At 40.0% G+C, this 17,500-nt stretch overlaps 2 protein-coding genes across 5 annotated transcripts in view; both read right to left on the bottom strand.

The window, feature by feature from the left end:
• Positions 1 to 4,720, bottom strand: part of LOC123507738 — a 13,015-nt gene extending 8,295 nt beyond the window's left edge. The window contains exons 1-2 of one of the 2 annotated variants that reach the window (XM_045260900.1): positions 4,574 to 4,720; positions 1,764 to 2,500 (exon numbers count right to left, since the gene is read on the bottom strand). The gene's annotated coding sequence lies outside the window, so the exon portion shown is untranslated. Of the gene's footprint in view, positions 1 to 1,763; positions 2,501 to 4,324; positions 4,549 to 4,573 lie in introns of those variants that run through there. The other variant, XM_045260909.1, reaches the window with a different exon arrangement.
• A 3,553-nt stretch (positions 4,721 to 8,273) lies between these two features.
• LOC123507721 (ataxin-2 homolog) overlaps positions 8,274 to 17,500 on the bottom strand; it is a 20,288-nt gene continuing 11,061 nt past the window's right edge. For 2 of the 3 annotated variants that reach the window (XM_045260888.1, XM_045260893.1), the window contains exons 2-6: positions 16,635 to 16,787; positions 12,324 to 12,446; positions 11,332 to 11,421; positions 10,571 to 10,705; positions 8,274 to 10,318 (exon numbers count right to left, since the gene is read on the bottom strand). In XM_045260888.1, coding sequence (XP_045116823.1) covers positions 8,759 to 10,318; positions 10,571 to 10,705; positions 11,332 to 11,421; positions 12,324 to 12,446; positions 16,635 to 16,787 — 2,061 coding nt within the window. In that variant the 3' untranslated portion in view covers positions 8,274 to 8,758. Of the gene's footprint in view, positions 10,319 to 10,570; positions 10,706 to 11,331; positions 11,422 to 12,323; positions 12,693 to 16,634; positions 16,788 to 17,500 lie in introns of all 3 variants that reach the window. The other variant, XM_045260883.1, reaches the window with a different exon arrangement.

The following is a 17,500-nucleotide window of genomic DNA, read 5'->3' as shown; positions in this document are numbered from 1 at the left end:
GAGAGAGAGAGAGAGAGAGAGAGAGAGAGGAGTTATGAGGGATGAAAGGAAGGAAAGGTTAAGGAGGGAAGGAAGGAAGGAAGGAGAAGGAAGGAAGGAAGACCGTTATGGAAAATGGGAAAGGAAGAAAAGAAAATTTAGACAAGGAATGAGAGAGAGAGAGAGAGAGAGAGAGAGAGAGAGAGAGAGAGAGAGAGTGTGTGTGTGTGTGTGTGTGTGTGTGTGTGTGTGTGTGTGTGTGTGTGTGTGTCTGTAACCAAGCAAACAACATTACACACAAACAAACTCACAAGAAGAACAAGAACAAGATTAAGTAGAGTTTTTCAAGTTCATTCCATTTGCATTCAGTCATTCCACTCTGAACTGAACCAAACGAAACACTGAGAAGAACGAGGAGGCGAAAAAAAAAATACAGAAAGAGAAAAGGAAAACAACAAAAAGAAAACAGACGAAAGATAAACATGATTAAAAGAAAAGGAAGAAGTAAAGAGGAGGAGGAGGAGGAGGAGGAGGAGGAGGAGGAGGAGGAGGAGGAGGACTACTAGGTGGTGGTAGTGTTGTCATGAAAGAGAAAGGGAGGAGGAGGAGGAGGAGGAGGAGGAGGAGGAGGAGGAGGAGGAGGAGGAGGAGGAGGAGGAGGAGGAGGAGGAAGACGAGGAGGAGGAGGTGGAGGAGGAGGAGGAGGAGGAGGAGGAGGAGGGTAAAAGTCCAGGCCCTCAACTTTCACTACTACTACTTCTACTACTACTATTACTACTATTACTACTACCACTACTACTATTTATGTACTTTTAACTTGTCCAATGAGAAGAGAAATAAATTATTGAAGATAGATAAAGAAACAGGTAAACAAACAAACAAATATAAGCGAGAATATTATTTGTATTTTATTTCTCTCTCTCTCTCTCTCTCTTTCCTTCTTTCCTTGTTATTTTTGTGAGTGGCGAAATATGAGAGAGAGAGAGAGAGAGAGAGAGAGAGAGAGAGAGAGAGAGAGAGAGAGAGAATCTGTAATAATGTGAAAGTAAAACGAACGACATCTCTCTCTCTCTCTCTCTCTCTCTCTCTAAGTATTGAGCACAAGTGATAATTCTCAGATCATCACCACCACCACCACCACCACCACCACCGCCGCAACAGGTGTGTGCAGTTGGAGCGGAAGTACAGTATTTAGATTAACATATGATAAACTTTACCTGTGGATAGTAAAGAAAGAGAAGAAGAAATAGATAGATGAAAAAAAAATAAGTGTAGATAAAATAAATGAACGAAGCAAGGATAAGAGGATAAGAGAATTAAAGAAGATAAATAGATAGATAGATGAATATATAAATGAGAACATAATTAATTAGTGTATGGTTCTTTGAAGGCACGTGAAAATAGGAATGAAATTTGATAAGATTTTCTCGACTTTTCAGTAGTAGTAGTAGTAGTAGTAGTAGTAGTAGTAGTAGTAGTAGTAGTAGTAGTAGTTGTTGTTGTTGTTGTTCTTTTCTTCTTGTTTTTTGTTCTTGTGATAGTAGTAGTAGTAATGGTAGTAGTAGTTGTTGTTTTCTTCTTGTTTTTCTTTTTGTGATAGTAGTAGTAGTAGTAGTAGTAGTGGTGGTAGTAGTAGTAGTAGTAGTAGTAGTAGTAGTAGTAGTAGTAGTAGTAGTAGCCACATCATGTTGCAATATACATGTATAAAGTTACATCAACAGACTAAACCAACAACTTCTCTCTCTCTCTCTCTCTCTCTCTCTCTCTCTCTCTCTCTCTCTCACCTTTCCAGGTTAGACGTTACAATGTTCTTCTATCGCATCATCACCTCTTCCTCTTCCTCTTCTTCACGGAGGAGGAAGAAGAGAGAGAAGAGAAGAAGAAGAAGAGAAGAGTTTAAAATAGTCCACTTTTCTCTGATTCATGGCGTGTTTCACTTAACTTGGCGAGAGAAGTGGTGTGATTGTCTCTCTCTCTCTCTCTCTCTCTCTCTCTCTCTCTCTCTCTGTCCGTCCTCCTTTCTCTTTTTTTTCTATTTCTTTTCCTACTTCGATTACGACATCAATTTTGCATTTTGCCTTATTCCTCTTCTTTCTGTCTTCTTTTAATTTGATTTCCTTCTCTTATCACTGTTTTCTCATTATCTTTTCATTTTCTTTTCCTTATCAAATTTATCTGATATTCCTCTTCTCTCTTGTTTTACTATTTTTATTTATTTCTTTATTTTCCTTTCTTTTTATGCAATATCTTAAAATTTTCTTTGATATTTCTGTTATTTTATTCTTTTCTTGCTTATCCACATTTATCACTGTTCCTTTTTCAATAATGACGCTCTTTTTTTCATTATTTTGCTATGTGTCTATATTTATTCACTTTTCTTGTGTCATTCCTTCGCTTTTTGTCAATTTTTCTTTATTTCCTTTGTCTATCAGTTTTTTTTCACATTTTTTTCTTTTTCACCTCAAATCTTTCAATTCTAACGTCATGTCTTAGGTTTTAATCCTTTTGCCTTCACGTATTCCTGGAAGATCACAAAATACGTAAGCCTGTTTTATTTTTTGATCTTATCCGTTATAAACTTCCAATAACCTTTACGAATCTCCAAAATAGCACAAAGGTATCGCTGTTTATAACATGTCCTTTAATTCTTGCTTAATTTCTTAGTTGCTTATCAATTCTCACCTTTTATCCCTTCACGAATACCTGAACTGTCACAATTTCTGATTACGTCACTTATTTTCACCAGTTTTTATATATGTATCATACACTTTATTTCCACATTAGTTCAGTTACCTGTCATACTAAACCTCTCTCTTTAATTTATGTCCTACTTTCCTACCAACACTAAAAAAAAAAAGTCTTCACAAATGGTTGAGACATCACAAAGTATTCCTTTTCCACTGTGCTAGTCTATCCTGTTATTTTCCTAAGTTTCCATCATATTTAACTTCTAATACCTTCACAAATCTTTTAAACGTGACAAACTACTTTTAATCACACCATAAAATTTCCTCACATTTTCTTTTAGTTCCCCATTAAATAAAGCGTTTTTTAATACCTTCACAAATCCTTGAAACTTATCAAACAACTTCTAATCAGAGCATTTAAAAATCCCTTGGTATTTCTCTTAGTTTTTAGTGAAATCATATCCTATAATTACCATTTCCTTATTTTCCACAGTATACCACAGCTTTACACCACACGCCACCCTTCACTTCACCCACCCAAACTATTCTTAATCACATATCAAATTACTCTTACTTTCCTCTTGGTTCTCAGTGAAATCGAATCCTACCTTCACGTATTCTTAAAACATGACAAACTTTACCATTTTCTTATTTTTCACACTTTCAACAACACAACACACGCCATTCTTCACCTCTCCATCCATATAAAATTCACCCCTTCCTCTTTAAGTTCTTTGTACATTATCTTCACGTATTCTTAAAACATGACAAACCACATTTTCTTATTTTTCACACTATCAACAACACAACACACGCCATTCTTCACCTCTCCATCCATACATTATATTAAAATTCACCCCCTTCCTCTTTAAGTTCTTTGTGAAGTCTAACCCTACATTATCTTCACGTATTCTTAAAACATGACAAACCACCATTTTCTTATTTTTCACACTATCAACAACACAGCACACGCCATTCTTCACCTTTCCACCTATACATTATATCAAAATTACCTCCTTTTTCTTTTAATTCTTAGTGAAATTAAACCCTATATCACTTTCACGGATTCTAAAAACATGACAAACTTTACTATTTTCTTATTTTTCCACAATATACCACACTTTTACAACACACGCTAGCCTTCACCTCCCACCCAAAGTTCTTTCAGTCACGCACATTAAAACTCCTTCACTTTTTCTTTTAGTTCTATATAACCTTCATAAATTCTTAGAAACATGACAAATTTTACCATTTCTTAATTTTCCACACTACCACAGCTTCACACCACATTACCCAAGCTACTTTTCCTCACATCATATTAAAACAGTTGAATCAAACGCTGTATTACCTAAACGCACTCTAAAAACATGACAAACTTTATTTCCACACTATACCACAGCTTTACACCACATAATCCAAGCTAAATTAAATCACATCATATTAAAACTCCCTCATTTTTTTTTCAGTTAGTTGAATCAAACGCTGTATTACCTAAACACATCCTAAGAACATGATAAACTTTGACCATTTCCTTAATTTTCCACACTCTACCACAGCCTTACAACACACGCATCCTTCACCTTCCCACCCGGAGCTTTAAACTTTAGCTCACCATGAGTCACTTGTCAAATGGAGACGTTCTAGATTACACCACTCACACTTGTAACCTGCGAAATACACCAGCTGTTTTGAAAATCGAGTAGAACAGAGAGAGAGAGAGAGAGAGAGAGAGAGAGAGAGAGAGAGAGAGAGAGAGAGAGAGAGAGAGAGAGAGAGAGAGTTTAGAGAATGGAGAGGCTTTGAAGGTTAGGCTCACGTTACAAGGAGGAATAGGAGAAGGAAGTGATGCTTTTAACAACACAAAGGTTAGCGTGAGGAGAGAGAGTGGGAAGCGAGGAGACACACACCCTTTCACCTTCACTGTCTGGGAGCAACTGAGAGCGACTGAGACTGAGAGCGACTGGTTTGAGGAAGGAGGGAGGGAGGGAAGGAGGCGGGAGAAGAGAACCCAGAGAGAGAGAGAGAGAGAGAGAGAGAGAGAACGTGGTATGTATCTTAATCTCTTTCGCTCTAACTCATTTTTCTCTCGTCCCTTCTTCAGTTACTAAGTTAAAAAAATGTTTGGTATTATTGGTCCCAGAATCATGTTTTACTGCGCAGTGTTTGCAATGTTGAGTGTTTGGAAAGATTAGAAGATAAGGAGGTGGAGAAAACTAAAGAGAGAGAGAGAGAGAGAGAGAGAGAGAGAGAGAGAGAGAGAGAGAATGCTTGGTTTTGTTATGGTAAAGATGAGAGATATAAATAGAAAATTATATTGTGAAGCACACGAATAATAAATGTGACACACACACACACACACACACACACACACACACACACACACACACACACACACACACACACACACACACACTAACAGATACCTTTGAATGTACTGTTTTTTTTTTTTTATTAACGATTTAAAACAAGTTAGCAACTATGTCGGATGAGGTTGGGTAAAGTAACGGTGCACACACACACACACACACACACACACACACACACACACACACACACACACACACACACACACACACACACTATCAAAACGTACAGATAAGACACACACACACACACACACACACACACACACACACACACACACACACACACCGTAGTGTAGTGGTTAGCAGGCTCGACTCACAATCGAGAGGGCCGGGTTCGAGTCCCGGCGCGGCGAGGCAAATGGGCAAGCCTCTTAATGTGTAGGGTGTGTTCACCTAGCAGTAAATAGGTACGGGATGTAACTGGAGGGGTTGTGGCCTCGCTTTCCCGGTGTGTGAGTGTGTTGTGGTCTCAGTCCTATTCGAAGATCGGTCTTTGAGCTCTGAGCTCGCTCCGTAATGGGGAAGACTGGCTGGGTGACCAGCAGACGACCGTGGTGAATTACACACGGACCATTTAAAAGCAATCTATTTATGAAGAAAATATGTAACGATAAATTTATGTGTATATATTTGTATGTATGTATGTATGTATGTATACGTTCAGAAATACGTAAGGAGAGAAGGAAGAACACACTAGGGAGGAAGAGGAAGAAGAAGAAGAAAAAGAAGAAGAAGAAGAAGAAGACGATGACAAGAAGGAGGAGGAGGAAATAACTTGAAACAAGAAAAGAAAACACTACATGAAGAAGAAGATGATGATGAAGAAGAAGAAGAGGAAGAAGAAGAAGAAGAAGAAGAGAAACCGGAATTTAACAATATGAAAAAAAGATGAAACAAAAATTAAATAAAGAGATAGATTAGTTTGTGAAGAAATAGCAGACGGAACATAGAAAACGAGAGGTGACCTTGAACACACACACACACACACACACACACACACACACACACACACACACACACCGTTATTCACTTATTTATTCCTTATATTCACTAATTCCTGTATCTCTTGCATAATTGTGAATAATTCCCTTAACCCCTTCAGTACTGGGACACATTTTTACTTTGAAATTTGTGTACGATTAGACCATTCTATTGACATTAGGAAGGGTCTATGGAGGTCAGAAGATTAATGGCCACAGTCTTCACTATTTTAATCCCCTTCAGTACTGGAACACATTTTTTCCTTGAGATTTGTTTATCATTAGACCATTTTATTGACATTAGCAAGGGTCTATGGAGGTCAGAAGATTAATGGCCAAAGTCTTCACTATTTTAATCCCATACATGAGTTTCTGAGGTTGTATAAAATCACCAACTAGTAACCAGAATTAATATACAAATGCGAGTTTTTGTACGATTAGACTATTATATTGACATTGGGAAGTGTCTATGAAGGTCAGAAGATTAATGGCCACAGTCTTCACTATTTTAATCCCCACATGAGTTTCTGAAGCTGTATAAAATCACCAAATGATAAACAGAATGAATATGGAAACGCGTCACGGTGCTGAAGGAGTTAACGAGTAAATTATGTATATATATTACCTGGAAAGAATTAGATAAAGCTCTTCTCTTCTGTCTTTATAACTAAATGTAGTGATTAATGAATACATGAAGCTACCAACTGACCTTAACTGAAAATAGATAGATAGATAGATGTAGGCAGGTCGATAGCTATGAGAGTACATTAACCCTTTGAGTACCATGACGCATCTCCATATTCCTTCTACTTCCTATCTAGTGATTTTATACACCTTCAGAAACTTTATGTGTGGGATCAAGATAGTAAAGTCTGTGGCCATTAATCGTCTGACCTCCATAGACTCTTCCTAATGTCAATAAAATAGTTTAATCGTACACAAATCTTAAGGCAAAAATGCGTTCCAGTATTGAAGGGGTTAATGAGAAAATAAAGAAAATAGACAGATAAACGGCTAGACAGATAGATAAACACACACACACACACACACACACAAAGAAAAATAAAGAAAAAATAGAAAAAAATAAAGAAAATAGATATACGGCTAGACAGATAGATGAAACCACACACACACACACACACACACACAATGAAACAGTTTCCAAAGAGCACATTTTTATTTATTCCAAAGACTCACTCTGTACAAAAATGGTGATAATACTTAAAATCGAACATCACTTAGTTCTAGAGTTGAGGGGAGGGAGAGGGGAGGGAGAGGGGGGAGAGGAAGGGGAAGCGAAAGGGAAAACAAGGGGAAAAGAACGAAGCAACGGGAAGAAGGAAAGGGAGGAAGAGAAAGGGGAAACGAAATAGGAGAGGGGAGGGAGAAGGAGGGGAAAACGCGAGGGAAACAAGGGGAAAGGAACGGAGCAGCGAGGAGGCGAGGGGAAAGGAGAGGGAGAGGAAGGGGAAACAAGGGGAAAAGAACTGGGTAACTTATTGTCATTCTTAGACGTTGAGGAAAGAAGGGGAACCAGTGAGAGCGAGGGGAAAAACGAGGAAAATAGAGGAGAATCATAATCAGTGCCTGGGAGGGGAAAGATAAGAGGGGAACGGAAATTTTGACATGAGGGGAGCGCACGTGACAGGGAGTGAGGGGAAACGAGGGGAAATATTAACGATTTGTCTTTTAGATGGAGGAAGGAAAAGAGAAAAACTGAAGGGGAAAAGGAGGAAAATTTTGGGGAAACTCGTCAAATAAAAAGGAAATGGAAATAAAAAGAGGAAAGAATGGAAGGGAAGGAGGAAAAGGAGAGGGGAAGAGGAGAGGGGAAGAAAGGAGGAATAATTTTAATAAGGTATTGAAAGAAAACAGGAAAAACAGGATAAGGAAAATGTTGTAAGAGGGAGAGGGAGGGAGAGGGGAAGCCAAACACTCACTCACTCCCTCCCTCTCTCTCTCACACACACACACACACACACACACACACTTCTATTTATATACATTTTCTTAATAAGCAACAATCGTTTTCTTTTCCATAATAGCCTTAATAGTGTGTGTGTGTGTGTGTGTGTGTGTGTGTGTGTGTGTGTGTGTGTGTGTGTGTGTACTAGTATCTTGACGTACACACACACACACACACGCACGTATTTTGAAGCCTGACTAATGAGGAGGAGGAGGAGGAGGAGGAGGAGGAGGAGGAGGAAAGGTAATGTGATACGGTCGGGGAACAAGAACAATGGGAAAAGAAGGAAGGAGGAGGAGGAGGAGGAGGAGGAGGAGGAGGAGGAGGAGGAGGAGGAGATCTGTATATTCATCCTGTGCTTATCAACTGAATGATTAATGAAGGAAAACGGTGAAAATACAAAGAAAACAGTAACCAACTCATACACTCTTGACCAATCACCATCGTTCTCTCAATCATGCTGCATTTTGATTGGCCGGGGAGGGAGAGAGGGGGTAGGGAGGGGTAGGAAGGGCAGGGGGTAAGGAAGATGATTGAGGTGGAGGTGGAGGGGGGGGACTCTTTTAAACGTGCCAAAAAGTAAGCTGGATTTGAAGCTTCGACGCAAAATCAACACTAAGGTTTTGGAAAATTTAAACGATATAAATTTTCTGGCTTGGCTTGGCTCGGCTCGGCTCGGCTCGGCTTGGCTTGGCTTGGCTTGGCTCGGCTTGGCTTGGCTTGGCTTGGCTTGCTACTTAAACTTAATGAAGGAAAGAGACAAAAATTAGACAATAAATATTAGAAGTTTCCATCACCGAAGTTTGAGGAGAAGGATTGGTTGAAGGAGGAGGTGGAGGAGGAGGAGGAGGTGGAGAAAGTCTTCATGAAGGGAGAACCGAAATCTTGGGGCATCATTCCTGACTGCTGTTGTTGTTGTTGCTGCTGCTGTTGTTGTTGTTGCATATTCCTGGAACGCGAGAAGGAGGACATGTTGCTGAAATTGGACATGTCTGAGAAAGGAGAGGAGGCGTCGGTGAACTGAGAGAAACTGGACATATCGGAGAAACCAGACCTTCCAGAGAGAGTCGAGCCCATGGAGTCAGTCGATCTTTGGGACATGAGGGAGTGTCCACGTCCCATTAGGTTCCGGAAGTCATCGAACCCCTGTGGGAAGGAAGGCGGGGGGAAGAACCCACTCATATCCCCAGTGGCGGATGAGAAGGACTGCTTAACGGATGAGGAGGATGTGGAGTTCTTCTTAACGGACATCACTGAACCATCTGGGAGGTGTTGGATGCAGGATTCACTCACCTCCTCTGCATCCGTCGACTCCGCTCGCTTAAACTTCCCTTCCGGATCTTCCTCCACTTTCGACAACTTAGTAGATGCCTCTCGTCTGGCCGCCTGTGAGTCCTTATCCGTTATCTCAGCCGTGGTTTCCTTATGCTCCTTGTATCCGTCCTTCTCCTGCACTACATTTGAGGTTTGAGACGTCATCACCCTCCTCCCGTTTTCTTCCGTCACGCTGATGCTCGTCTGGTTGCCTGTCCCTGTGGCTGGCTGGGCGACTGGCTGCTTCTGGAACTGTGGCTGAAGAGACTGGTACTGTGAAGGTGGCGGTGACTGAAACTGGCTCTGTGGTGGAGGGGACTGTGGGAACTGTGGTGGGGGGGACTGGTAGTGTTGTGGTGGTGGGGACTGGAAGTGCTGTGGTGGTGGGGACTGGAACTGTTGTGGTGGTGGGGACTGGTAGTGTGGCTGGGGTGGTGGGGACTGATACTGCGGGGTTGGGGACTGCTGGTACTGTTGGAATTCCTGAAACTGTTGAGACGGGAACTGCTGGAATTGTTGTGCCATTCCTTGAGACATTCCCTGGAAAATCTGTGGCATTTGCTGTGGCTGTGGCTGTGGCTGTGGTTGGAAGTTAGGATTGTTCTGTGGGGGCTGTCCTTGCTGAGGCTGCTGTGGCATACCCTGGCTTGGCTTGGAAACATTAAAAGCCACTTCTGTCCTAACTGGATGCCGTTTACTCAAATCAAACTCCATTGTCGAAGAAACACGAGAGGATTCTGAGCCTGCTTCACTCGGGGCGGGAGAGGAGCAAGTACTTGTCTTTGTGGAGCCGAAGCCGGAGTCACAAAACATCAACTTCTCCCTCATCTCCTTTGGCAGGGATTCGAAGCCATCTGAGGACGATTCGAAGCTGGAAGAGGACTGGATCACCTTTCTAGTGGATGTGCTCTTGATGGACGTGGTGGCGGATGAGTTGTCACTGAATTGTTGGTGCATTGTGGAGGAGGAGGAGGAGGTGGAGGTGTTGGCGCCTCTCTGTGGGGTGTCTGTGATCGCTGCGCCGTCCTGGAAAAGAAAGAGGTTTGTTTAAGTAAGGTTATTAGTTACAATGCCCTGGAGAAATGGCTTGTTTAGGGTTGGGTTAGTTAGTCAGTCAGTCAGTCAGTCAGTCTCTCTCTCTCTCTCTCTCTCTCTCTCTCTCTCTCTCTCTCTCTCTCTCTCTCTCTCTCTCTCTCTCTCTCTCTCTCTCTCTCTCTCTCTCTCTCTCTCTCTCTCTCTCTCTCTCTCTCTCTCACACACACACACACACACACACACCTTCTTGGGCGCCTTGATAGTGAGCACCCCGTCCTTGGAGAGCGCCGTGGAGACCTGGTCAATGTCAGCTGCGGGCGGGAGGTTGAATTCCTTGTAGAAAGATTTGCAAGACGAGGACGCCCCATCTTCAGACGTCTGTAGAAGGAGGAACGTAAGAACTAGTACATAAGGACTAGTGGTACAGGAGACAAGGCAGAGGGTACATAAGCACTATAGTCTGTCTACTTTAAAATGGCTCCTGGATTTCAAACTTATTGTAGGTTATTGGTAAGGTAATTGATTTGGTGTGGATAATGCTTGTCTTCTGTTGATCAAGGCACTTACAATAGAGAACAAACTGAAACAAAACGAAACCAAAATAATATAAAGATTAGGTTTAGTAAAAATTGAAGTAACACACTTAGATCAAACATTTCACAACCACCACCACAACAACAACAACAACAATAACAAGTGCAATAACAACAACAACAACTACTACTACTACTACTACTGCTACTAGAACATTAACAACAACTACTACTACTACTACTACTACTACTACTACTACTAATACTACAACTACTACTACTGCAACGACAACAATAACAACAACGACAACGACAACAACAACAACTACTACTATTACTACTACTACTACTACTACTACTACTACTCACAACAACATCAACAACAACAATAGCAACAACAACAACAACTACTACTACACTACTACTACAACTACAACAACAACAACAACAACAACTACAACAATTACTAACCTTCTGATAGGATCCCTCGACCACAATCCTGTCATCCACCGCCCTTACTTGCAGCTCACGTGGGTTGAAATCCTTAACGTCCATCACCACCTGTAATTAACCCCCATTAGCCACAGGTAAGACACGGATCTAATTAACTCAAGGTAAAGTTAATAAGCCACCTCATTAATTACAGGTAAATTGGTAGTCTTCTCATTAACTACAGGTAAATGCGTCAGGTGTATTTTGATTCTACAGGTGCTAAAGTTTGTGTGTTTAGAAGTTTTGTTTTTCTATTTCTTGTATTTTTTTGCTTTTTTTTGCTTTTTTTATTTCTTTTGTATGTTTTGATCCTTCGTGTGTGTCAGTAATGTATTTCTGAATGTTTTTGGTGATAATTGTTTGTTTTAGTATGTTTCATGAGTGGTTTTCTAACTATTAGCTCTTCTTCCTCTTTTTCACACTTTCTGCTTCCTCTTCCTACCCACGATTTTCTGCCTCTTCTTTCTTTTCCTCCTCATCTTGGTTACTCCCCTTCTTTGCCTCTTCCTCCTCCTCCTCCTCTTCCTCCTCAGTATTTCTGTCCTCTTTTTCGCCTAACTTTTTTCTCTTCCATCTTTACTCCTCTTCTTTCTCTTCGTCTCTCTTTTCTACCTCTCCTTTCTCCTCCTCCTCCTTCTCAACATCTCTTCTTTTTCTTTCTCCTAATCTTCCTCTTTCTCCACCTTTTATCCCTCCTCCTCCTCCTCCTCCTCTGTTTCTACCTCTCCTTCCTCTTCCTCCTCCTCTTACTAGTACCTCCCTCTATTTGCCTCTTCCTCCTCCTCCTCCTCCTCCTCCTCCTCCTCCTCCTCCTCCTCTTCCTTAATATTTCTGCTCTTTTCCCTCTCCTAACGTTTTTATTCCTCCATCTCCATGCCTCTCTACTCATCTCACCTATACTTCCTCCTCCTTACCCTCTATCTCTCCTTCCTCCTTCTCTTCCTCCTCTTCTTCCTCCTCCTCCTCTTTACCTGGAACTTGCCGTCCTTCTCATTGATCTGGAGGGCTTGGGAAGCATACAGGTCCTCGTCTATCTTGCTGCTGCGAATCTTGGAGTACACATCGCGACAGTGGGAGCGAGAAGCCACGTCAACCTGTGCAGGAAGGGAGCGTCTCAGCGCAGGTGTCACGGGAGGAGGGGAGGCTGCTGGTGGGGGTGGCGACGGGGAAGGTGGAGGGGAGAGGCGTATGAGGGTATGCACTGGTATAGGACGAAGGGAATGGGTGGTTCTGCGGATGGGTATCTCGATGGGGTCGTGGATAGGTGTGTGGGTGCGTGTGTGTGTGGGTGTATGGGTGGGTGTGTGGGTGGGGTGATGGGAGCGAAAGGACCGTAAGGACTGAAGGGAAAGGAAGGGAGGGGAAGGGAACAAGCATATGATCATTAGCTATAGTCGAAACAAAGGAGTACTGGTAAGGGAATGACATGTCGTGGGGGGGAGGGTGTTTTAAGGGGATGACATGTTGGGGAGGAGTTTTTAAGCCATTTACAACCTCTAATAGAAAACATTTTAATGGACCATGCCTTCCAAGTACCCTGTAACTGTAACATTAGGCTGTGGTCAATATCTATCTAACTATCTATCTATCTATCTATCTATATGTGTTGAGGGGACCAAGGCTGACGAATATAAACAGATAGCAAGATAATAACAGAACTAAAGGGGTGACGGAGGTAATTCAATCTGTATAAAGGGCGTGGTGAAGAAAACGTGAGATATATGGGAGGGATTGCAAAAGGGCGTCGTGAAGAAAACGGAAACTAGGAGGGTGACGGAGGAAATTGAATCTGCAGCAAGGGCGTGGTGAAGAAAACGTGAGATTTGTGTAAGGGCGGCGTAAAGAAAACGGAAACTAGGAGGGTGACGGAGGAAAGTGAATCTGTAGCAAGGGCGTGGTGAAGAAAACGTGATTTGTGAGGGCGGCGTAAAGAAAACGGAAACTAGGAGGGTGTGAATCTAAGGGCGTGGTGAAGAAAACGTATTTGTGTAAGAAAACGGAAACTAGGAGGGTGACGGAGGAAATTGAATCTGCAGCAAGGGCGTGGTGAAGAAAACGTGAGATTTGTGTAAGGGCGGCGTAAAGAAAACGGAAACTAGGGGCGTGGAGTGACTGATGCAATTTGGTAACCTAGAAAAATTAGATAGCACAAGATTTCATTAGTTTTGGCTTTCTCTTATCAAATTCCTTATCTACAAACATTTTTTTTATTTGAAAATATGCCAAATCTTACGTTAAAACTCCAATAAGTATCGTAATCCTTATCTTTTATGACATGCCTGGTGAAACATTGACCTTGAAATATTTTGACATGACACTAAATGCGACATGACTGCTTCTGGCAAATTTAGTCATTATGAGGAATATAGGTAAAGAAAACGAGATGAGGAGAAGGAAACACATTAGGGAAAGGAAAAAGGATAGGAAAGGAATAGGAAATAATGTTGAAAGGTCCTATAGAGAATGAATATGTAGAAAAAAAAGTTTAGAATAGATGAATGACTGAAAAAGTGAAGAAAACAAGAAAAGGAGAAGGAAACACAAGAGGAAAAGGAAAAAGGATAGGAAAAGGATAGGAAATAATGATGAAAGGACCTACAAAAAATGAACATGTGGAAAAAAAAGGAGTTTACTAAAGATGAATGACTGAAAATAAGTAAAGAAAAACAAGAATAGGAGAAGGATGGGAAGGATAGGAAAAGGATAAGAAAAAGATAGAAAACAATAATGAAAGATCCTACAGAGAATGAAAATGTGGGAAAAAGAGTTTACAATAGATGAATGACTGAAAAAAAGTGAAGAAAACAAGAAAAAGGAGAAGGAAACACAAGAGGGAAGGAAAAGGATAGGAAAAATAGGAAAAGAATAGGAAATAGAAATAAAAAGGTCCTATAGAGAATGAATGTGGAAAAAAGAGAGTTTACAATTGATGAACGACTGAAGCAGAGAAGAAAACAAGAAAAGAAGAAGGAAAAACAACCGGGAAAGGAAAATGACAGGAAAAAATAGAAAATAAGAAAAGATCAAACAAAAAATAGAAATATGGAGAAAAAAGAAAGTTTAAAGTAGATAAATGATTAAGAAAGGAGGAAAAGAAAGAAAAAAAGAAGAAAATATAGCAGAGAAACAAAAAAGATAGGAAAAAGATAGAAAATGAGAAAAAAATAAACATGTAGAATAAAAGAGAGTACAATTTAAATAGATAAATGATTGGAGAGGTGAAGGAAACAAAATAAGGGAAAGAAAATCATAAAACGAAAATAAAAACGATATGAAACCATTAATAAACACAATAGAGAATATATATCAGTGAAAATAAAGGCAAGAATAGATAAATTATGAGATTAAAACAACAGAAAATGGGATGAAGGGAAGTGTACATCAGAGGGGGAACTTAATGTAAAAATGGACACTAGAAAACTGGCAATACGATTAAAACAGGTAGATTATTAATTTCGAGGATATAAACTAGAGAATGAGGCAATAGATAACAGAAATAAGAGAATGAATGAATGAAGAAGGAAAAAATTAAGAAGTATAGAGATATGAAACAACATTGGGAATAAATATAATCAGGAAATAATGAATCATACATAATTAATTAGTTACACACACACACACACACACACACACACACACACACTGGCCTGAACAAATAGTATATACAATCAAACATACACATCATAATTGCAATATATCAAAATAACACTAATTAACATACACTGCAGTAAATCAATAATAGAAAACAACAAACTACTTGCATAACAACAAATCGGGAGGCACCGTTGGAAAGAAAGATTAGCACAAACTACATACAGGAGTCATCATCATCATCAGGAGTACCAGAGCCGAGGCAAGGTTAGGAAATAATAACTGAAATGAGATTAAAGGAAAAAAAATAACAAAATCCAGTGATGACAGATAAGATACGAAGAGGTGAGCCGAGGGAGATAAGAGGACAACGCCAGATAAGAGATAAGAGTGAAGGCACAGAGTAGATAATTAATAGAAAAAAGAGAAAGATTAAGAAAGAAATGAGTGAGAATAAAGATACGAATTGAATGGAAGATGGTAAAAAGAAAGACGAAAAAGAATCATAAATAAATAAGGAAAACGGACAGCTGAGGTTGGAATTACAGAAAAAAATAATGAGAAACAAAAATAATTAAATAAAGATAGGTAAAATTATATCGAAGGGAAGGAAAAAAAATCAATAAAACAATAAATAGGTTAAATAAATAGCTGAGATTAGAATAAGAGGGGAAAAAAAAATAGAAGCAAAAATACAGAGACAAAGATAGATGGAATAATAAAGAAACCCCCCCAAAAAAATAAATACACAAAGGGAAGGAAAGAAACAATCAAAACAATATACAAGTTAAACAGAAAACTGGATGGAATATAAAAAAAAAAAAAAACTCGACAAAAATCAATAAAAACAAAATGAAAAAAATAATAACCTCTTGAATAAAATAAATGAGATTGGAATTACAGAAAAAAATAACAAGGACAAGAGAAATAAAAACAAATAAACAACAATAGATGGAATATGAACGAAACTCAAGGAAAAATATTAATAAAAACAATTAACCCTTTCAGCACCAGGACACGTCTTCATATTAATTCTGTTGACGATTTGGTGACTTTAAACAGCTTCAGAAACTTAAGTGGGGGATTTGAATAGTGAAGACTGTGGCCATTAATCTTCTGACCTCCATAGACCCTTCCTAACGTCAATAAAATGGTCTAATCGTACACAAATCTCAAGGTAAAAATGTGTCCCAGTACTGAAGGGGTTAAAAAGAAGAAAAGGCAATAAATAAGATAAAGGCAACTGAGATTAGAATTAACCACTTGAAAACCGTGACAATTTTCCGTATCTATTCTGGTGACTATTTGGTGATTTTATACAGCTTCAGAAACTTAAGTGAGGGATTTGAATAGTGATAACTGTGGCCATTAATCTTGTGACCTCCATAGACCCTTCCTAACGTCAATAAAATGGTCTAATCGTACACAAATCTCAAGGTAAAAATGTGTCCCAGTACTGAAGGAGTTAAGGGAAAAATAAGAACTAGAGGAACAAAGACACATAAATATAGATGAAATATTAAAAAAAGAACTAAAAGAAAATCAATGAAACAATTAAAGGAAAGAAAAACAATAAATAGGTTAAACAGACAACAGGGTTTAAAATTAAAGAGGAAAATGGAAAAAATAACAAGGAAAACAAAATGACCCAAGCTCTCCCTGTCAGCCCCTTGCCTTCCTCACAGCCTTACCTTCAGTCCCGTTGAGTCGAAGCGGTCCAGGACAGACTGCATGGCCCGGTCGAAGTCCCCCCACGCCTCCCTGAAGAAAGCGTCGTCGAAGAAGCCGTCCCTCTCCAACACCCTGATGGACCTGCCGGGGCCTGCCGACGCCATCTTGCCAACCTGAAACCAAGGGCGTGGTGAAGAAAACGGGATAAAATATATGAAAGTTAGCTTAAAGAAAGGGCGTGGTGAAGAAAACAGGATGAAATATATGAAAGTTAGCTTAAAGAAAGGGCGTGGTGAAGAAAACGGGATCAAATATACGAAAGTTAGCTTAAAAAGAACTCTAACCAAGGGCGTGGTGAAGAAAACGGGCGATAATACACGAGATTGGGTTATATTTGCCTAGAATCAGATATCTAACCAAGGGCGTGGTGAAGAAAACGGAAGATAATGTACGATTGTTGGCTTAAATAGGATCTCTAACCAAGGGCGTGGTGAAGAAAACGGGGCAAAATATATGAAAGTTAGCTTAAAAAGAACTCTAACCAAGGGCGCGGTGAAGAAAACGGATAAAACTACGTTGGTTGAGAGAGAGAGAGAGAGAGAGAGAGAGAGAGAGAGAGAGAGAGAGAGAATAGTTTACACACAGACTTTCAGAAGTGTTTACGTTTTCTCCTGCATGTCATTCCTTCACCACCATCACCACCACAACCACCAACACCCACCACCACCACCACCACCACCACCACCACCACCACCACCACTACCTTCCTCACTCTTTCTCATATGCTAGTGTTAAAATACATAAAAATACAGTTCCCTTTCTTTTTTTCATTCACTTAGAGTCTTTAATAGAGAAATAAATGAAGACCACAATGCATTAGATAATT

The sequence above is a fragment of the Portunus trituberculatus genome, chromosome 3, assembly GCF_017591435.1.
Source record: "Portunus trituberculatus isolate SZX2019 chromosome 3, ASM1759143v1, whole genome shotgun sequence".
In the NCBI taxonomy this organism is placed as follows: Eukaryota; Metazoa; Arthropoda; class Malacostraca; order Decapoda; family Portunidae; genus Portunus; species Portunus trituberculatus.
The sequence above is the reverse complement of the archived record's forward strand: the minus strand, read 5'-3'. Positions and strand labels throughout refer to the sequence as shown.